Here is a 21,585-nt window from a genome sequence, read left to right as displayed (position 1 = left end):
TCACTTTATGGCAGTTTTATTCCTCAAAGCATTAAAGAAGGTCTCATGGTGAAGTGGCTTTTATGTAATTTTCCTTTTTATTTCTTTCAGCCTTTACTTAAATTATCTTTGAGCTTCTTGCCCAGTGACCTATTCTGGCAGCCCAACATATGAGCTATATTCTCATATAAAATTAATTAAACCTTTCGTATTTTAAATGTGTCATACTGGTTGCATTGAGTAAATGCACTCTATTGGAAAGAGAGATGTTAGTAATGAAACTGAAATCCAGTCTTGGAGCTCCTCTCAAATTTCAGCAGTTTTGATCCAATAGGTCAAACATTCAGTCCTGTGACAAAAAGAAGTCCTGTGTTTGTGTTCAGCACCAAAAATCAACAGCAAAGAACTTTTGAATTCCTTCTTTTTAAAGGGAAAATTATAAAATTTCTAGAGATTGGGGTTTTTTCAATATAAACTGCACCTCAAGAAGTACATATCACAAAGTGCTCAGCATTAAGAAAGCATTTAATTGAGCTATTATAAACCATATTTATTTGAAAGCTGGCTGGTTGCTCTCTCCCTAAAAGCCCCTTGGAAGCAATGCTTCCTCCTTCTATGCTGCAAACACCCCCTGTGGAAGGGAGGATGTTTCTCTTAAGCAGAAATGCATCAGGGTGTTTAATGGCAGTGCTGGGTGAGCGCTGGGCAGGGTGGGGGCTCTTGGCAAGGCAGAGGAGCAGCAGAGGGCAGGGGCAATTTTCAGGGCAAGCTTCTTGCCTGAAGTTTGTGGAGGAGTGTGGCTGTAGTGAGCTGCACCATGGGGGCTGGTGCTGGGGGCCGTGGGGTACAGCCCCATCAACAAGTGACTACGGAGAGAAGCACTTGGCTTCAAGGAATCATGGAATCATTTCAGCTGGAAGAGATCATCAAGCCAACCATGAATCCAGCACTGCCAAGTCCACCACTAAACCATGTCCATAAGCACCATATCTACATGTGTTTTAAATACCTCTGGAAGGTGACTCCACCATTTCCCTGGGCAGCCTGTTCCAGTGTTTGACAGCCCTCAGAGAACCAATTTTTAGTAATATCCTCTCATAACCTGAGGTCATTTCCTCTGGTACTGATGATGGCTGGATTATTGATTAGCAGCCAATCTAATTGAATTTAACCTTGATGCTTGACCCCTCTGAGTCCCCCCAGTACCTTCCTGCCTCCCAGCACCCCAAAGGCAAGGGGGGATGAGCTTCAGCAGATATCTCCTGCTGTTAGGCTGGAGTTTGAAGAGGATGCTGTGGACAAGCTGGTGGATCCTGGGCTTTGGTGCTTGGGCATCAGTGCAAGGCTTCAGCAGGGGAACTGTTTCTGCCAGGTAAGTGAAGGGATGCACCCTGCCTGGGTCTTCTGCAGGATTTGGTAGCTAACTCAGGGTAACTTTACAGAAAAGCCAGGTTGGAGTGTTACTCCTAATTTTGCTTACCCTGGCATATTCATGATGTATTTTCCTAAGAAAGTTTCTGATTAAAATCCCGTCCAACCGCATTCAGATGAGGCTAATGATATGCCACTCCAGGTTGTAGATTTTTCATCCATTAATGCTGCTCTTCTGGTTTTATTTTTCTCTGCTTGTCAAGCAGCAATTTTAGGAAACATCAATGTATCAAGCAATATAACACACCCTGTAAAAAATTAGGTTGTCTTTGTTTAATTACAAAGTGGCCTTAAACTACCAGACTCTGGGAATGACTTACAAGGTCTGTAAAAGATTTAGCTTGCCATTCCTACTCTGCTGTAGGCACCTGCAGATTTTATTGCTATATGCTCAGTATTTTTAGTATTCCTTATCCTCCCCTTTGTTTATTTCCATTATTTTAAATGTTTTTTCCTTTCTTCTCCTTGCCAGATGTGAGACGACAGTCTCTCAAGTTTGTCTGGAGGGCCTGATTTCTCTTTCTGGTGCCATTAATAATGGAACAAAACCACATTAACGATTGCAACAACAGCCAGATAGGAGCCAGAAAGCTCCTTTTGCTCTCTAATGTACTGCAGGATTACATGGAAGTGCTTTATACAGAGGGTTTGCCTTTTTTTTTTCCCCTCACCCTTTTGTGTTGATGTCTTTTTTGGACTTGATAAAGTGCTTGACCTTGTCTTTTGCTGAAGAAAAGAAAAAACCACCAGAGTTAAATATTCAAAGAGATTACAGACCTCAGATAGCCCTTTAGAGGTAATTTTATCCTGCAATAACCCATAGGAGAAAACTCAGCAAAGAAATGTTAACAGTGAATGCAGGTCATTGCATCCGCCTGGTCAGACAGGCTGCAAAGGCTGCTCATCATTGCCTTGAGATGCTTTTGGTTGATGATGCAGTGAGTTGGGAAACAGCTGACAGAGAGCAGGAGAGAGCTGCAGGCTTCCAAAGCAGCAAAGAAATGTGCACCTGGCACAGGAGTAGTTGAAAAATAGGTAATATCCTGCTGGCCCCTCCTCTTTCACATGAGGTTAGTCGTGTGAAAGAGGCTTAGCTTATTCTGGTCTTCTGGAAGTGAGAAGAACATTTGTTGTGAGGTCTTGCTGTGTAAAAACATTCCTTCCATTTGTATGAGATGAACAAGGATTTTTCAGCATCTGAAGTAGAACCTGGTCAAATCTGCCCTTTGCATGTCAATGGTTTCTTTTTGCCTTTCATTTTTTCAGCAGAGGCACAATATAAAAAGCCCCTTTCTTACCTCAAATCAATCAATAGCTGTAAGAGGAATGACAATGGGCAGTTTTGGTCTGTCAGCATTCCTCCACTTTTCAAGCTATCTAGACTGCCTGAGTCTCCTTGTGGGTTTGGTCTGTGGGTTTGCAGGTTAGGGAAACAGGGGAAAAAATCAAATGATGATGCAGAAATATTTATCCGAGAACACACAGATGCTTAGTAGAAGGGAGATATTTGGCAACAGCTTTTATCAAATAGGAGGTGCTCAAAGCACACCTTTGACTGGGGATGGCTGACATTCTCCCGTTGGGGTGCTGTTGTGGCAGTAAATATCTTCTAAGACAATACACCCTCCTTCTGTATTCACAGAGAGTGGAATATCCTCATGTTCTTTCAATGGGAAACCAAAGCACAAAGTTGCTTTTTTTCGAGGAAGTTTATGTCAAAACAGAGAAAAGAATTCCTCACTTTCTTGAGTCTCTGAGGTGTTCTTTATCCTGCCTCTCTGAGAAGCCTGTTCCAGTATTTCACCACCCTCACTGTAAAAATTTTCTTCCTTATATCTAATCCAAATCAACCTTCCAGTTTAAAACCATTACCCCTTTTCCTTTCACTACAGTTCCAACTGCTCCTTGGCATTCATCACCCAATCTTTACCCTATCTCCCTGTACTCTTCCCAGGATACCTGTTCCTGCTCCACTGCCTGTGCATTTCCTTCTTGCCCTTTAGCTTCTCTAGCAGGCCTCGACTCAACCATGCTGGCTTCTTGCCATCCTTTCCTGTTTTCTTATACCTGGGGATTGAGAGCTCTTATGCTCTATGAAAAATGTCCTTTAAGATCTCCCAGCTCTCTTCTGCTCCCTTGCCCCTGCGGGCAGTTTTCCATGGGGGTCCTATTGACTAACTCTTTGAAGGATTGGAAGTTTTTTTCCTAAAATTTTTCCTAAAATTCAGGGTCCTGATGTTATTCTTCACCTGACCTTTATCCCTCAGTATGTGAACTCCACTAGTGCATTATCACTGCAGCCCAGGCTGCCTCCAATCTTGATTAACTCAACTTGTGTTGTAGTGGTAAAAATAAAGTCAAATAATAATGCAATTCCAATTAAGTAAAAAGAATTATGTTCCACTTTGGACACCAGAAGGTCAGTCATTCATACAACCCTTCACCTCACATCAATGTCCCAAGTTATTGTCTATTGGTTAGTGTTATACCATACAAAGAATATATGAGAGGAGCCTTCATCACACGGAAGATTCATCTGACCATTTTCCAAGTTTCTAGTTCAACTTTGCCGACCCATGGTATTTTTCACAGTTGTTCATTAGCAGTATAAATATTTTCAATTTCAGAATTCAGCAAAGTGAATGGCATGTCTATCCACTCTGTGCAGAATGAAAACAATATCAAAATGGGGCAAGTGCAAAAGGGTCTCTTGTGTCTTCCATTTTTTCCCTTTTTCCCCCCTTTTTTCCCCCCTTTTTTCTCCACTTTACTCTCCATTACCAGAATAGCATATGCTTTTTTCATCTCAAATCTTGGGATGTCCCAGGTGCTCAAGCCTGTCTCTCATCTCTGGTTTGATCACTGTCCTAAAATGCAGGAGTATTGATATGTACAGACTGGGCGACAAATAAAATTAAACATGAGCAATAATTGAGAAAAGCAATAATTAAGCATGATTAAATTGGTCTAGATGAAATGCATCATTTAAATATTCACACTTTAGTCTCAACCCCACTTTTTATGTGGATCACCTGAACAGCTCTCCAATTCATTTGGCCTAAATTTGGTGCAAAGTATTTACTTTGACCTGCCCTGTCAACACAACTGAGTCCTCATGGGGTCTGAGCTGCCAAAACCAGAACTCTTTTTTCTACCACTTATTAGGCTCACTCTGGGTTTGCTGAAGCACTGAGCAGGGGTTGCCACAGGGTCTCATTAGAGAGCCAGGCTTGATGATCCTCACTGCTGGCAACCTCCTTGTCTGTACTGGTTCCCGTGTCTGGACACAGCACCTGCAAGGCGGCTGAGAATACAGAGCACTGAAGTGAATAGAACCAATCCCATCTGGCCCTGCAGAACAGCTGCTGAAGCATGTCAGGCATGTGGCCCTTCAAATAATGGCTGTGATTGAGCAATGGTGGTGTAATTATGGTGTCTCCCATGGAAACAAGTGAGGGTAACTCAGGGCAGTCACAGCTCAGACCCTTGCACAGGCACAGTGGGTGGTTTCCCCCCTGGAGCACCACACACAGACGTCACAACACCAATTACAGCTTTGGCCTTACACCCCACCTCAGTCTATGTGTGTGGAGAACTTAGGAGCTGCTCCCAACACACCAGAGATGGGAACTTGATTTCTCAGGTGGGTGGCTGTTGGAGGAGGTTATGCAGCACCATCAGCGAGAGGAGACCTTCTTCCCTCATCTGTGAACAGACAGCTCGGTGTCCATTATACAGAGAATCTGCTGATGGAGGAGCCAGTTTAGATTTAGAAATCCAAATCACACTGTGGTCTTGACTTCTCATTGTTGGAGTCCAAGGGTGGCAAGCAGGGCTTTGAGCAATGTCAGCATTAAGACAGGAGTGGCAGTGGTTACCTCAGTGGTACATGATTGCTCATTTCCAGCAGGGCTAGGAGAAGTAAGGAACAAATAACATCACTGGGATTTGTCAGTCTGAGCTCTGGGCTGGACATCAGATATCCTGGGGCTATACTGAATGGATTCCTCTTAAAACAGAGGGATAACTTTCAGAAAAGCTTTCACTTTCACTGTAGCATTTTTCAGTGATGATAAATCCGCCTCAGTCCTTGCCAACTTGCTCTATTTAATGGACTTTACATGTAAAATGATGACCCTCATTTGTAATCTTAATTTGTCTAGTTTTTACTTCCAGGCACTGGATGTTGTCATAAACCCTGCCTGTGAGGAAAAAAGAAGAGACAAAGTAGCAGGAGCATGCTATGGGTAAGGTTGGTCTCATCTAAATCTCGACATTGCAGTGCATAGCCTCATACCTTCCCTGAGGACAACACAGCCAACAGCTGGTTTTAGGCTGTGATACACTTGATCTGTCTGTAGACACCTGCATTAGATTGTCCATGAGCCCACACTGACCTGCAGCTGGTTTGGCCAGCTGAGCACGGTGTGGACTGCTCCTCATTGCCCGCCCAGTCACTGGTGAGTGCAGTTCCGTAGCACAATGCCAAGAATCAACCTCCCTAAAGGTTCTGATACTGGATGATAATTTCCTACTTGTAATTACATTTCCAACCTGTCAGTTAGCCAGTTGTTAATCTACCTAATGTACATGGCATTGATTTCTCATTGTTCTTTTTAAATCAAATTTCACTCTGATACCATCTCAGATGCTCTGCAGATGAACTATAAAAATGTCAAAGAAAAGCAAGACAATGGAAGCCTCAGGGCATCTCAGTGGATCCTGCCAGCCCAGGCAACAAAAGAGTACTCCCCAGATGCTGGTGTTTTCTGCTTTATGTAGCAGCTGTCTAGGCTGAGAAAAGTTAATGTAAACTGAAACTGTATAGAGTCATTGGCATGGATACTTCTAAGGGTCAAAGGAGGTAAATCCACATGTGGAGAGATAAACTGGGGTCCTCCAGTGCCCAAGTGAATTTTTTATATAGGGGGGAAAGAAAAATAAAGGAATACTGAACAGGAGGCTGTAACCCATGAACAGAATGGCTTCATGGGAGCTCGGTCATTATCCCCCATGCTAGCAACACCTCAAGGACCTTGGGTCTGCTGGACTGGAACAACTAGACATTTGGGCATTAAGTAGAGGACATAATTACTTTTATATTTATTTTACTTGCAGCTAATTGCTTCCAAAACTTTGTCCGACCTTGATGAATGTTTTCTTTCTAAGTTTGCTGGGGGATGTTCTGAGGAGAGAGTCATATAAGGATGGAAAATGGTAAACATTCATGAGAGTTACAGTAATTGTGTCTTTGCCATTTTCCTCTCTTCACACAAAGCGGAGTGCTTTTAGTGGTATGAAATTTAGGGAAGCTTTGCAAGGGCCAAGTAAGGCTGAGTATGCCAGGTACCCCTGACAGCAGTAAGACTCTCATGTTTGAAGTTGTGAGTTTCTGTGGTGACACTGGGTGGTAACACGGTGGTGGTGGTGACACTCTTCAGCAATGTCCTTTGCTGCTCTCTCAGGAAGCTGTGGATCTATTGCCAGCCATGCCAAGCCTGTTAGCACGGAAAGGCTTTAATGTCAAACTTTGGGTCTCTGCAGGGTAAAAGCAGGAGAAGTTGAGCACAACAGTGGAGTGAAAAGGTATCTCCGGATGTAGGCATTTGCCTGTCAGAGCTGCTGTGTGGGATGGATCGTGGGCTGCATCAAAAGCGGCGTGGCCAGCAGGGTGAAGGAGGGGATTCTGCCCCTCTGCTCTGCTCTGCTCTGGTGAGACCCCCCCACAGTGCTGCATCCAGCTCTGGGGTCCCCAGCATAAGAAAGATTCACTGAGTGGGTTCAGAGGAGGCCACAAAGATGATCAGAAGGATGGAGCACCTCTCCTATGGAGACAATTGGAGAGATTTGGGGTTGTTCAGCCTGGAGAAGAGAAAGCTCCAGGGAGACCTCATTGTGGCCTCCCAGTACCTTAAGGGGGCTTATAAAAAGGAGGAAAGGGGACTTTTTATATGAGCAGATAATGACAGGACAAGGGGCAATGGTTTTAAAATGAAAGAGGGTATTTATAGATTAGATAATAAATTCTTTACTTAAAGTTTGGTGAGGCACAGGAGCAAGTTGCCTGGAGATGCTGTGGATGCTCAACCCCGGAAAGTGTTCAAAGCCAGGCTGGATGGGGCCCTGAGCAACCTCACATAGCAAGTGGCATCCCTGCCCATGGCAGGGGGCTTGGAACTAGATGATCTTTAAGGTCCCTTCCAAGCCCTTTACATTCTATGATTCTGTGGTCAGGAAGCAGGGCGATGACCTTGGCATGAGGACATTGGGGTTTCACTCTTATCTGGGTCGTGCAGCAGGTCTGTGCCCTGGATCAAGTGAAGCATGTCAGCTTGGTCTGCTCCTGCTCCACATAGTGGGATGGACAGGTCCCCAAACTAGGTCACCCCTAAATCTCTCAGGGGAGTATGCTTGAGTAAGCATACAGCAGCTGTGATTTAACGAGAGCCCTGTTCTCCTGGCGCTGAGGTAATGATAGCTTTGGTGTCTCCCTTGGCTAAGCACGACCTCACATGCTCCCACTCAATCACTTCTGTGTGAAAGACTGCAGTGGGTGACTGCCTGGGACCATAGTCAATGGCAATGCTTTTGATTTTTAAACCAGTTTCTTTCCCATTTCTTGACACATTATAATTGATATTTCATGGCAATCTCTAGAGACATGGGAGGGAATTTCCAGTCTTGGTTTAACAAAGTATATCAACAGGACTGCTGTGTATAGGAAGGTTATTGTGCCCAGGTGTTCACTAACACTAGCACAAAACATAAGGTTATGAGCTATTTTTCTGATAAGGAGCAGAATCTCCACCTTGCTGAGGATGGATGTTGTAAAAGAGATGAATGATCCCCACAGGGAGCAGAGTCATCAAAGCCATATCTAGAGTGCAGGGCCGACAGTCCTCCTCCTGAGCCACGGCAGGTGCCTTGGTGCAATTCAGAGTCTTGTGGCTCCTTGCTCAGCTTGCTGCAGCAATGCATGGTGGCACCAGCAGAGCTTCTCACCTTGTGCATGCACATGCTGGAAGTAAATCATAGAGCAGCACCTTGTTTCCACCTCAGCAGCTCTCTTGGCTGTGAGAGTTGCTCTGCTGCAGGGTATTTTGGTTATGCCAGTAAATATCATCCTTTCAACAGTGCCAGGTGTTTCCACTCACAGCAGCTCCCACAATAACTTTGGAAAGGTACTGTGAGTGTGGTTCCTGATGGCTGTTGTGGGTGGATTGCAACTGACCCCTGGTAAGATGCCGCACAGCTACTGAAGGAATGACAGCCATCTGTGAGCCATTACTACAGAGTCCTCCTGAATCTTTAATTCAGCTCACATCTGAATGATCCATCTCACTGGGGGATGTTCTCAGTCCATCAGACTTCAGGCTAGAGGCCAAAATCACTATTTAGCTGGGTTTCTTGTCTTCCAAGCCATTAAGAATTTATGCAAACAAGGTATTGGGGGCTCTTCTGTACTCATCTGTAACTTGAATCTTTTGGGATCTTGCCTTCAGGATTTTAGGATTTTGTGTCCCTGCAGGAAAGTTTAGGATCAGTTTCCAGCACCCTTCTGTCATCACAGTCCTCTGAGTTCTCACACACCAGTTTGTGTATGTCACACAGCATCCTGTTGCTGTGCTAGGGTAAAATTTTGACACAAATGATTTACCAGGTTTTAGACAAAATTCACCCTAAAGTCTCTCTGGCACCTCTGTTCTTCTATCTGGTTAAGTTTTTGTAAATGGTGGCTATGTAAATCTTTCTTATTGAATAGTTAAGGGCTGTTGCTTTATCTTGCTTACCTGCTGCTGCCCTACCAGATCGTATAGAGGGGATGTCTCACACATTCCCAGGCTGAGGGATCCACTGGCAGATACTGCAGTGGGGAGAGACACGTGGAAAAAATTCTGTAGTATGAAGGAGAGCTTTGTAAAGTATACAAGGAATGTTGCAGAACTGATATTACTTCTGGACTGCTGTGGCAGTTGCACTTTTTTCAGTAATTGTGTTTTTAGAGGTGTGACGTGCTCCCCAGGGATGATTATGCTAAACCCCTTGCTGTGTAATGGAAACACATCTGCTCACCAGTTTGTTTTTTGTTTTTTTTTAATCAAGAATACCCAATCTATCAGACATTAAGTTGTCTCCTTTGTGGTGAGAAAAGTATGTAACTTGGGAACACCCTAAGTGTTGGAGCAGAACTATAGCTTTGCTTTCTGGTGGAACACCAGGGGCACCTTGAAGCAACCACTGCTGGGGCCCAAGGTGTCCCGTGGTCCTCACCACAAGATTGTACTCCACCACTATGTGACTTTAATCACTGCTGAATTCAAACTCACATATTCTCCTTGGATGAAGAGAACGCCTCTTTATTTCTCGGTGAGGACTTTAAATAAATCATTAGTGGAGAAAGCAAAGGGGAGAATGATGTTGTCTGTTCCATACTCTAACTGCTGAATGCATCACGGCCTTTCAAATGAAGCCCCACATTTAACTGTGTTTCTCTTCTAGTGCAGTGGTTGGCAAACGCTCCTGTTTCTCCACCTGCTGCAAGGGGATGAGGATGCTCGTTCCCCCCATGATATTGCAAACATCCCAGCTGCGAGGGAGGAGGTTTCTCTGAAACAAAGCCTTGGCCAGGTATGAAACAGCAAGGATGGTGCCCAAGGTGAGAAGCACGGTGAATGTTTTAAAGGGGAAGAGCTGGCTGTAGGTCCCGTTCACCAGGGAGCAGGCTGGGTAGCGGATGACGGGGGGGATGCTCAGGGCAGGCTCCCCTGCCAGTAGCCGCAGCAGGAGCCCAACCAAGAAGCCAGCAGCTGATCCATAGGTGTTGGTGCTGGGAGCAAAGAGGGCACAGCAGAGCTGGGGGAAGAGGAGGGCGTACACCAGCTCCCCGCTGAGGAACCAGAGGTCGTACACAGAGCTGGAGTAAAAAGCCAGACCAGCAGCCCCAGCCCCAAACACCAACATGGAGGTCCTCATGGCCCACAACACCTCCGTCTCTGAAGCCTGTAAAGGAGAGATTGCAGCATTAGAGACACAATGTTTTCTGGCAGGATGGCCAGCATTGCCCTGGCCTGGGCTGGTTCTTGCCAAGCCCTTGATGCTTTCAGGCACTACTTGCCACCAGCAGCCAGGCAAGGCAGGGTCCTCTGGAGGTGCCCTCTGAATTTAAGGGTCATGGTTTTATGCTGTTTCCATGAATACCTTAGCCCAAATTTTATACTAGTCATGTTAGAATGAGCAAAGCTCACCAGTATGGGGTATTGGTACCCCTACCAAGGATATGAACGCCCCTGGATTATGTTTGGAGCTCTATCTCCAGAAATCTCTTCAGCAGCTGAAGGACACACACCTTCAGCTACAGACTGGTTTAGAAATAGCCTTGAAACAAGACTGTCTTTCCTGACACCAAAACTGCTGAATGCTGCAACCAGGTACCTTTTTCCTCAGGATTTTCCTGTAGATATTGTGAGCAAACATGGAGCCAGTGGAGAGAAGAGCTGAATCTGCAGAAGACATCGCAGCAGCAGCAATGGCCCCCAAACCAGTAATGGAGATATACGCTGGGCAGAGATGTTGCAAAACAAGTGGTAGTATCATTGCTGACTCCCCTCTCGCGAATGGACTGGGAAGACCGTAGCTTGTCTGATTCCAGTCTTTAAAACAAGGCAAGGAAAAGTCACAACAAATCCTTTGTGGACATTTCTGCTGTCTTTGAAGTTGCCTTTTCACAGGGGCCAGTCACAGAAGGGCTAAGAACTGAGATCCACTCAGTATTTTAGGACTTAGATTAATTTTTGTGTTCTTTTGTGAACTTGGGGGATTCCCCTTAGCATGCTGCAGCTCCCACTAGATCAAAGATTTCCCTTTTCCTCAGCAGCATCTATAGAATTAGGCATGCTTTGTGTGATTCCAGAATTGGCTCAGTTTAAGGTCAACCTCTAGACACCGCTCATGAGGATAAGGGAATTAGATGAACTCGTGACTTCAGCTGATTTCCTTAAATGTTCAGTGATCTGGCTGCTCTTTTACCCTTGCTCTCAGCCAACACAGGACTGATCCCCTGCATGAAGGCTGTGAGCTTACAGGATTGAACTTCTTGATTCCTTCAAGCAAGAACCTTATTAACAATCTGTAGTAATATTCCTGGGTCTTACATGTCTAAGGCATTAACAGAAGGAAGCATAAAATTTCTTCTAAAATACAGAGTTTTAGAGAGTCTGCCTTCATCTTTCCTCAGTGTAAGGTCTGTGAAAAGTCATTTCATCATAAGGAAATAGCTTTAAACAAATCTTGGGGCTGTTTAAATGTCTTTAAATAGTTGTGCACTGTACCTCAGAAGGCTCTGCATCTCTGGTACAGATCACCTATCTTGGTGTCAAGGGCCACAGGCCTGGGTAATTTGAAGTCTCTATTGGGACTTCTTTTAATCACCTTTGCCAAAACCATGTTGATTACTCAGAGACAAATGATTCATTTTACCTGTTGATGCTGCAACTGCCCCAATGAGCACCGAGGGGATGGCCATTGCAAAGCACCCGAGTCCAGAGAGGTAGGAGATGAGCCTTGCCTGTCCTGTTGAGGCAGCGGAGAGCACCCTTTGGAAGTAAGTCTGCCATGGGATGCTCCCAAGCACCTGAAACATTCATAGGTTACCAGTGGTACCCACCAGGCTGCTGGCTGCTGTACGGCATCATCCACAATAATCTCTAGTGTTATCAAATTCTCATTTCAAATGTGTAAATGTTGCCCAGCTCTAACTCTTGAGGATGATATTTCTGATAGTTGAGAATTCCCTTTTCCTTTGGTTTCATTGCCAAGGTTGTGAAATTTAAATGAAAGCAGGTAAATGGTTTGGCAGACTGAGGAAGCTGAAAAATGGTTGCTTGGAATGGTGAGTGAGGCACAGAGAAAGTGAAAGGAAAGTTTTTCAGGAATGCAACTTTTGTAAATAAATCTACCCAAACTTAGATGTTTTGCATTTAAAATGAAAAATAAAACCACAGTTTTCACTTTCTTAGTGCACAAAATTAATCAGATAAAATCTGAAGATTCTGTCCTCACCAAACAAGCTTCTGTGTGTCACTATTATCAGTTCAGTAAGAGCAGAAAAACCTCCTGTAGTCTTGGCTATATTGGTAACTCAAAAGTTGTGTCGTGCAGTGGAGCCAATGGCACTGTGCTTGCTGATGACCTGCAGTCATGTCATTTTAATTTATTTTTTTTTCAAATAGGGGGAACTTTACATACTTATGTTAAAAGCACACTATTGAGGCTGCAAGACAAGCATCTCAAAAGGTAGGAAATTACTCATTATGGTGCCAGGAGAGAAACTGACTCTCTGGATGGTCTTACTCAAGAGGTATTTTCCTCCATGTGGGTTAGGGATGGAGTGTCCTTACTGCTTCTTTTCATCCCACAGCTGAGCCCTGGGTCTCCCCAGTCCATTTAGGTTGCTGCAGGGGGTGCTGAGGAACGGTTTTACACATCCAGCCCCTGTCAACTGGCCTTGCAATATAGGGCTCCTGGCTGGAAGAACCCACACGCTTTCCAGACAGAAAGTCCCCAACCACTTGTCCAAGAAATACTCCGTACCAAGTAGAAGAAGTCATCCAGCCACCTTCCAAGATAGTGTTTTTCTATCTTCCCAATCCAAGGGTCTTGGTAAGATTGATGGGTTGCAGTGTAATAAATACTTTCCGTTGCAGAATTCACCAGGGCAAAGGGGATACAGATCCACTAGGATAGAAATGGAAATTGTTAACCATTTTCCCAGTGTCCTTGTTCTTGGAGAACAGATATTTAAATTAAGGTAGATGTAGAACGTAGAGTTACATAAGATTAAACCTAGACTTAGAGCGTTCCTTTCTCCCCCTTCCTTGCTCTAAATCTACATGTTTGTGTTTCATGGCATCATCAAGAACATGTCTGTAATTCAGGTTAATTGGTACTTTCTGTAGACAGATCTCTCTCCATTTAAGATGGTTCCTCCATTCAAGATGATTCTGGACAGGTTCTGCAAACTTCACTTTTGTGCAGACCTTTCTGTGTTCACCCAGCAAGGCCAATGGCTTGTGTGAGCACAGTCTGAAATGCATAAGGTACAAAGACTTATAAAGACTGTAACATTTTTTCAGGAAACCTGTTCTCCTAAAGAGGACCTGTAGGTCAAGGAAGTTGGTTTTGGTCTGAGACATGCCAGAAATAAGAGCAGGATTTTTCCCTTTAGTTAGAAAACTGGTAACAAAGAAATGCACAGGACTTGCCAGGCTGAGGGTAATGAAAACCATCTGGATGACATCAGTGTAGGCAACGGAGTAGAGGCCTCCCTGTAGAGTGTAAAGTATGACAGTGCATGCCGAGATGGTGATAGCCAAAGAGCCTCCAATATCCAAGATGACCCTCATTGTTGCTCCTGCAGACAAGGACAGCAGTCAAGTATTTTAGGACAGATTTTGTACATGCAGAACACAGAATAAATAAGGATATGTTACTCCTGTGGTGCCAGTACAACGCAGCGTATGAAAAATGCAGTCTACAGAGAGTGTGCAGAGTGGGAACTGGAGAAAACACATTTCCTTCCTGCTTTTACTGCCTCACCGTGCTGCATTGCCATTGCCAAGGCATTTTGCCTTCTTACATCTGCTCTCCTACAGGCAAGAGGAAGTTGCAAACTCACACTGGCAGATTTCTCTATTATAATATAATGAATATATAGCCCTATTTGTTTAAAGCCTGAAAACATGTTTTCCAGAAATGAGAAATGCTTGTTCCCCTCATAAAAGGAGACAGGAAGCACAGCTTTCCACAGTTCCCAGATGTATATTACACTCTGACAAGTCCACATGACCTTTAATAAATATAACAGGAAAACAAGTATTTACCCAGGGATGCCAGGATAGCTGCAAACCAGAACACCTCTCCTAGCAGTGGTGGAATGAAGAGTAAGGTTCCCATCATGTTCCCATAAGTTTCTTGAAGGGGGTCCATCACTGTCATGTAATTCTTGGATCTCATTGGATTTACAAAGAAGAAACCACCTATCAGAAATTAATGACATTTTGGTAGAATTTTGCATGTTTTATATTCCAGGAAAAAAAGAGGTAAGAATAGTATGGTATTTGAGTCTCAGACCCACCTAGTGAGCATGGAATTCATACATAATAGATCTTAGAGAATGATGCAGCCAACCAGACACCAGGGCTTAAATTCACCTGCTAAAAGTGGGGTTTCATCCATTCAAGAGGTCCCAGTTTATAAAGGGTATCTGCTTCCAGCTGACATATATGACCATGCACTTTTGGCACTCCTACATCTTTCTGGAGTGGCTACTGGAGGCCAAGGAAGACCTCTATGTCACCCCAAACATCATAAAATACCTGTGTGACTGTAACACGAATTTAGCTCAGTGGACACCCATATATAATCTCCTCTCCATCCCCAATGACCTACTAATCTGAGACATAAAGTTTTCTGAAATGCATCCTGTGGAAGATGTCAGTAGACAGAGTGAGGCATTGAAGACTCATATTTGGCTAAAAAGGAGGCAAAGCTTGTCCTTGGTCATGTGATGCAACCTGTGGATACATGGTCCTTTTCTGATTACATTTTTCATTTTGGTTGCTTCATTGTCTCTTCCCAGAACTATATTGTTTTAATCTGCACATTGAGCTGAGTCCCACCCACCTTCATCTAAATATTATACTTCATAAATATTAGACTTCAGATGTGCAGCCATCTCATTAAAACCAAAGAATATGTATTGTGTCTAACCCTGAAGCCAACAGGACTGCTTGTCTGGGCACCACTGACCCTGAGCAAAGATTGCAGGATCAGACCTGCAATCCTCAGTTTCATTAGTAAGAATTACTCACATAAGCAATGCTGGCAATATATGTCCAAGCCTGATTCATATTCACGTCAGTTGGACTCTTTTCTTTGACTTGAGAATAAAGGTTATTGTTCTTTTAGAAATTCCTGTGTAAGGTCTGCACAGGTCTCCTTGCTTTCATCATCCTGTGTCCCTAGAGAGTTACAGTATGACACAGTGTGGCCTGGAAGCAACTTTGGTCTTAGCAAGAGAGCTGAACCTCAGCACGAGTCCAGTAATTCTCTGAGTTAGAAATGGCAACTCAGGTACAGAACACTGCACACTTAGCTTAGTTTCAACTAAAAAAAGAGCAGCTATAAAGTGGGATAAGCTGGATGCATGACCCATTCATCCTGAGACAAGACTATTCAGAAGAATGCATCTTAGTGGAAAAATCAAGGTCCTATTATTTCATCACACAGAAATTCCAAGGAAAAAATTAGATACCAATACTCTCAATTGTCTGTGGATTAGAGACCATGTGAAAAAAGCAATATGCACATAGACACACTCTTCTAAATTCTCAGATAAGATTTTTGTCCTATCAATTGCTACAAGCAGGCAAAACTCTACACTAGCTCCAAGCTACCCTGACTTGTTATGTTTCAGTTCAGAGGTTAGCATTAGAAATTCTTGTTCTCAATATACGGGAGACTGAAAAAACAAAATCACATTTAAAATGTACCCTATATTCTGTTACATGTGTTAATATACTCCTATGATATAGTTTTAAAGCTTATGTGTCCTAATTACATGAATTATTTACCAATAGCAAGGGACAAGGCAAATCCCAGAGGTGCCTGGACCCACAATAATCCTTTTGAAGGCAGGTAGACGATTTCAGCTGTGCTCTCGATATATGCTCCTCCAACCCAGGTGGCTGTAAACATGGAAGATAAAGAGGTCAGAATTGAGAGACATATTCTCAACTAGCCTTGTTGAACACTGAGAGCTTGTAAACATTTTTCTCATACACCTACTTAATCACACCTCTATTTTCTTTGCAAAGTTTTCTCCCATACAGAGATGTGCTGCTGACTACAGATAATAGTATTAGAATCTCACTCTAAATAGTTTTCCAGCTTCAAGAATTCATATCTGTGTGTGCATGGAAAAGCTCAATGTTTAAACATTTAGAGGCAATTTGAATATAGTCATTTTTAATTACTTTTTTTTCTCAGAGGAAGACTTTTGCTAGAGGAAATACAATTGCCTTTGAGAATTGCCCTCCTTGAAGAGCATTGCTTACAGGGTCTAAGAAAGTAGACATTAGGGAAAACAAATGCAAGCAGACATTGCAGTCAGATAACAAACTTACAACAATGTCTTAGCCAGGCAAATGCCACTGGGGGATGCCTTTACAGAAAAGAGGTCAGGGAAGCAAATTTCAGATTATGCCAGGCAGCAAGGAGAGAAAAGGGAAGCTGAGAGAAACTCTGTTTAAGAGAGAGACCAATGCTCACCATGAGTGAGAGTTTATTCCACACAGAACTGGACTTTTCCATGAGTAAAATTCTTCTGTTATGTTGGATAACAGAAACTGGTTCACAATTAAGACCACAGTCCTCCTTAATAAAAAGTGTTGTATTCTTTTGTCACTCTTAAATTAAACTCTTAACTCTTAACTAAACTCTTAAATGAATCTCTTTAATTTAAAAGAATCTACATAAACATTAGGTTCTGCTCAGTGAGGAGAGGTTTGTAAGAATCCATCCCAAAATGATTCATGAAACCATACTCCTTTAAAGTCACACTTAGGCAAAATCTACCCTGACATTAAAGGAGTTCACTTCCTTTGAAAGAAAAGTCACCCAGATCTATGCAATACATGTGCTTTAAGAAGAATTTTTAAAAGTCTTAAGAAAACTTACCTGTTGCAGTAAACAATCCAAGGAAAACATTTATATTCCTGCCTCCAACCATGGCCATCTCTGTTGGGTTCCTGTTCTGCTGATCCTTTCTGCTTTTCCAAGAAGCCCAAATTCCAGCAGCTAAAGTTAACGTAAAAAATATGCTCACAGATACTAAGCCTGGTATATTTAGAGCCATTTTCTGTTGTTGAATTTAGTTTATAGAGAGGAATAATGGCGTGATGATAATGTTCCTTGAGCAAGTAAAGGAACATTAAAGGAAAAAATCAGTAAAAATAGTGTAATTCTTGTAAAGAAACTGCTGAGTATTTGCTGGACTTTGCTACAAAAGAAGCAGTATGAAACAGAGCAATAAACCCAAAAGTCTGGAGAACTGGATGCAGAGTCTCAGTCTTTGGAAAAACACTGGCAGTTCTGCAGCCTTCCCCCTTCTCCAGTAGATATCCAATCTTATTTTTGTGAGGAGCAGAGATTAAGAGCATAGGAGTTCTTGTTGATATGCGTAATGGAACACTGATGTGAGGGGTAATACCAGATTGGTTTAAAGTAGGAGAAATGTTATCTTTTGTCTGATATGAAATGGCATGAAGATAATCCGTATTTCTCTGGGTTCTAGGCACAAGGCTAAAGCAGAAGATAGGGCTACGAACTTGTCTGTTTAAAGCTGAGTGAACTGAACTCTCAGTAATGATCACAATAAACCTAGGAAACAATAAAAGAAGATTTACCATTGACCAATGAAAGGACCTACATGATGATACTCAAAGCAAGCATTGGAAACTGGTAGGAAAGTGAGCTGGTGGTGGACTCTTCAATTAAACTATAGGAATGATACAGACTTTTTGAAACTTCTTCGTGAAACTCCCTGTAAACAGAAATAATTGTGGGAAAAAACCTCATATATGCAATACAGAATTAAGCTGGTTACATTTATTGTAGAGTTGCCACACCGATATCTTTTTAGTTCGCTGTCAGTCTTTACCATCTGTCCACGTACGGCTCTTTATAACCAATTCTATGTAAAATCTGCCCCTTTTAGGGTACATGTATGGCTTTCCTGGATACCCTTGTTCATCAGTGGAGTGGGCAGCTCCTTTCCATGGGGAAATCTCAGATGTCTTCTTCTCAGATGCACTCTGAGTGAAAGACTAAATCTTTAGGAAGGTTTTCTGCAGTGTGCCAGCTCCTGCAGACAGACAGGGGTAGCTGTCCATGGAAAGGACAGTGGCACAGGCTAAGCATATCCCATTGGCAGGATGTGGTAGGAACACACAGGCACATAGGTGATGGCAGTGGAAAGAAAGGGGGAGAAGTGCAGGAACTCCGTGTTTTCTGTGACACCTCTCTGTACAAGGGGAAATAAAGGTTTTGGTAAGATATGCAGAGATCTGGTGGGAAGACTCTATAATTAGTGCTTAAAAAGAAGTGAAAATTAAAAGGGATGAAAAAGCCTGACAACCATATGATTACTTAACCTACCTTAGGAGAAATATTCCTTTATATTTATAACCAAATGCTATTTTAACTGAGTAATTCCTTTTAAAATTGACCCAATGATTTAAGTATGAAAAGGGACACTGTGCATTTAAAAGGCACATTTTTTGGACGATAATTAGAAACACTCCTTTCCAGCTTAAATGAACCTGCTACAAGGTCCTAGAAACTGCAGCTCCATTGTGGGTGTCAGTGGAGCCATTGGTGTCTCTGGTTTGCCTTCCTTGCTCAAAATGGGAGTTTCAAAATCTTTTAAAACACTGTACACATACTAAGTTTTTTTCTATGAACAAATGTTTCACAGCATATTTTGTAGACAGGAACAGGAAAAGGTTGAAGGTGCATGTGGCTGAGGGTGAGTGCCCGCTCTGCAGTCAGACACTCCTGAGAGGACATGGACATACCTGACCTTGCACCCTTCATGGGAGGGTCAACTAAATTCAACGAGCCCAAAGCAAGATTTGAATTTGTTCTTTGACATCTGCAGAGAATGTCTGGACTGTCCCTGCTTTTCTTCATCTCTTGGCAAAAATGCCAAAAAACTGACAGGCATAAAATTCTCCAGGGAAACTTCATTTAAAGACCCAGAGGGGTGGAGGGCAGATGTGGTAGGACACAACAAAAGTGAAAATATTACATGATGGGATGAAAGAGACTTAGAGAAAGAGGATGTGTAAGATAGTTCATCTGAATCGGAGTGGTTTTGCTGATACACAGTGCAAGGAAGAAGGATTGTATGAAAACAAGCTTATACCAAGAAGACCAGTTCCTCACTGAATCTGTTGTTGTACTGTCTTGCCATTAAATCACTCTCACCTAATGCATCTATTTTAAGGAAAAAAATAAAGAAATCTTACCAATGAAGAGATTTTAGAGGTGGGCTTCACTCCCTGCTCATAATGAGGGGCTGCAGCTTCAGGTGCCAGCTGCTGGGCTGCTATTTCAAGCTCCCTGAGTAACCCATGGGGAGAAGTACACAATTTTAGGGGTGATTGACTCGCCTGTTTTAGCTCTGATGAGGCAGGACAGGGTCAGACTGATGAACTCAGGGTTGCTTCTAAGAGCAGTGTCACTGTACCCAGTAGATGTTTCAGAACTTGATTTGGATGCTCACATAGAGATGTCTGGTGTCACCTGAGATGCTATAAAACCTCTGAGATGTCCACTTGGGCAAGCCGAGGTTACAGTCCCTGTTGGAAATACCATGCCCTCCTGGAATAGCAGTCAGGATATTCTGGTGTATCTCCAATGATTCTGACCTTAGGGGATACAAGTTCCTTCCAGTACCTGATGGGGCTACAAGAAAGCTGAGGAGGGACTTTTTACAAGGGCATGTATTGACAGGACAATGAATAATGTCTTTAAAATGAAAAAAGTTAGGTTTAGATTAGATATTACAGAGAAATTCTGTACTGTGAGGGTGGTGAGGCACTGGCACAGGTTGGCCAGAGAAGTTGTGGATGCCCCATCCCTGGAATTGCTTGAGGCTGTTTTGGATGGGGGCTCTGAGCAACCTGATCTAGTGGAAGGTGTCCCTGCCCATGCCAGGGGGTTGGAACGAGATGATTTTAAGGTCCTTTCTAACTCAAACCATTCTGTGACTCTGCAATACTCTGCTGAGCTCTTAACTCTTACACCTTATTAGTTGGCCTTGATGGAACAGACTCTGACATGGGTTGTAGATAAGAACAGAGGAAAGCCTGAAAGAAAGTGAGGAGTGCTGTGTACCAGTGAAGTTTTCTATCTATTTGTAGAAATGATCTGCACTGTAGTGAGCTCTTACAGCTACTCAGCTTTGAAGCTGACTGACAGGAAGAAATAAGGATGGACAAAGCAGTGGCCTCTGTGCCTAAGACCACACCTTTGCTCTGCCTTTCTGGGATAAATACGTTACATTACTGCTGATGGGCTTTGGATGGTTCTCTGTGGCCCGTGGGATCAGGACAAAAGGGGTGCTGCCGGGTGACAGAGGTACTACAGGGAAGGGCATATCTGAAGGGTGGCTGTCCTCATCACTCCTCTGGAAAGGGACAGCCCAAAGAGCTGGTGCTCTGTGGGAGATGAAATAAAGTACTCTGAGAGTCTGGAGAGGTTTGGGGTTTTTTTAAATTCCCTTTGGGAATTTTTAGGTTTGTTTGCACAGAAGGGTTCACCTGGGATGAGAGGCACAGGACTGGGACTGGGACAGTAGAGCAGAGACCGTGGCACTCTGAGGTCTGCAAGGATCAACCTCTCATTGCTTTGCTCTGCAAGCCAAAAAAGTCCAGAACATCGAGTACCAGCGCCTGAGGCATCTGAGCCATTTGCATCAAAACGAACTGACAGTTCCTCTTGAAATGAGAGGGTATGAACTAGTCTGTGGTGTCCAACCCAGGTATTTGGATTGTGTCCTTGATCCTGACAGCTGAAACTCTGGGCTGTTGGTCTCCAAACATTTACATTTTTCAGGTGATGTCCTTGGTCTAAAGTTTTATTCCTATCAAAATTCCTATCCCTATCAGTCCTAATTGCAAGTGATCCCCTGCGTGAGTTTCAAATGCAGAACAGCGAGGGATAATTTGATGCAAGCCCAACATATTTAAGTCCTTCTATCAGAGTCTGTGTAGTGAGATTGTACCATGAATTAATATCAAAATGAGACAAATATTTTTGTCTTTATGTCTGGGTAGTTTTTGGCTAAGTTGATAGATACAGAAAAGACAGACAGACAGACAAGACAGAAGATGAATATAGAGAAAAGACAGATATAGAAGACTATTGTAAGTTCCTTAGTTTTACTAAATTCTTCATGTATACAATACAAAAAACATTTCAAGGGCAAAATTGCTCTTTTCCTTTGCTAGGAGATTTCCCTGAAAGAATTCTTTCCATTTTGGAAAAAACACCAAACCAATAACTTAAAATCTGTAGTAATCCTAATTCTGAAGCATGATATCTTATCTTCAG

At 43.1% G+C, this 21,585-nt stretch overlaps 1 protein-coding gene and 3 long non-coding RNA genes across 4 annotated transcripts; 3 read left to right on the top strand and 1 right to left on the bottom strand.

The window, feature by feature from the left end:
* Positions 1-116: 116 nt before the first annotated feature.
* LOC138110434 (uncharacterized) lies at positions 117-10,941 on the top strand. Its single transcript, XR_011150920.1, has 4 exons — positions 117-1,351; positions 1,883-5,657; positions 9,910-10,038; positions 10,855-10,941. It is a non-coding gene; the product is annotated as an uncharacterized lncRNA (long non-coding RNA).
* Positions 9,562-17,768, bottom strand: LOC138110426 (high affinity choline transporter 1-like). The gene is made up of 8 exons (XM_069015308.1): positions 17,146-17,768; positions 16,041-16,154; positions 14,289-14,444; positions 13,671-13,819; positions 13,000-13,143; positions 11,887-12,040; positions 10,843-11,060; positions 9,562-10,410 (listed from the first exon to the last, which is right to left on the bottom strand). Exons 1-8 carry the CDS (start codon positions 17,321-17,323, stop codon positions 9,889-9,891), a joined length of 1,635 nt encoding a protein of 544 aa, XP_068871409.1. The 5' UTR covers positions 17,324-17,768; the 3' UTR covers positions 9,562-9,888.
* On the top strand, positions 10,985-12,913 carry LOC138110438 (uncharacterized). The gene is made up of 3 exons (XR_011150923.1): positions 10,985-11,072; positions 12,639-12,702; positions 12,827-12,913. It is a non-coding gene; the product is annotated as an uncharacterized lncRNA (long non-coding RNA).
* LOC138110441 (uncharacterized) lies at positions 12,987-17,981 on the top strand. Its single transcript, XR_011150924.1, has 2 exons — positions 12,987-13,068; positions 17,762-17,981. It is a non-coding gene; the product is annotated as an uncharacterized lncRNA (long non-coding RNA).
* The last annotated feature ends 3,604 nt before the right edge of the window (positions 17,982-21,585 follow it).

This window comes from Aphelocoma coerulescens, chromosome 1 (genome assembly GCF_041296385.1).
Source record: "Aphelocoma coerulescens isolate FSJ_1873_10779 chromosome 1, UR_Acoe_1.0, whole genome shotgun sequence".
Classification (NCBI taxonomy): Eukaryota; Metazoa; Chordata; class Aves; order Passeriformes; family Corvidae; genus Aphelocoma; species Aphelocoma coerulescens.
This window is presented reverse-complemented; position numbering and strand designations above follow the sequence as displayed.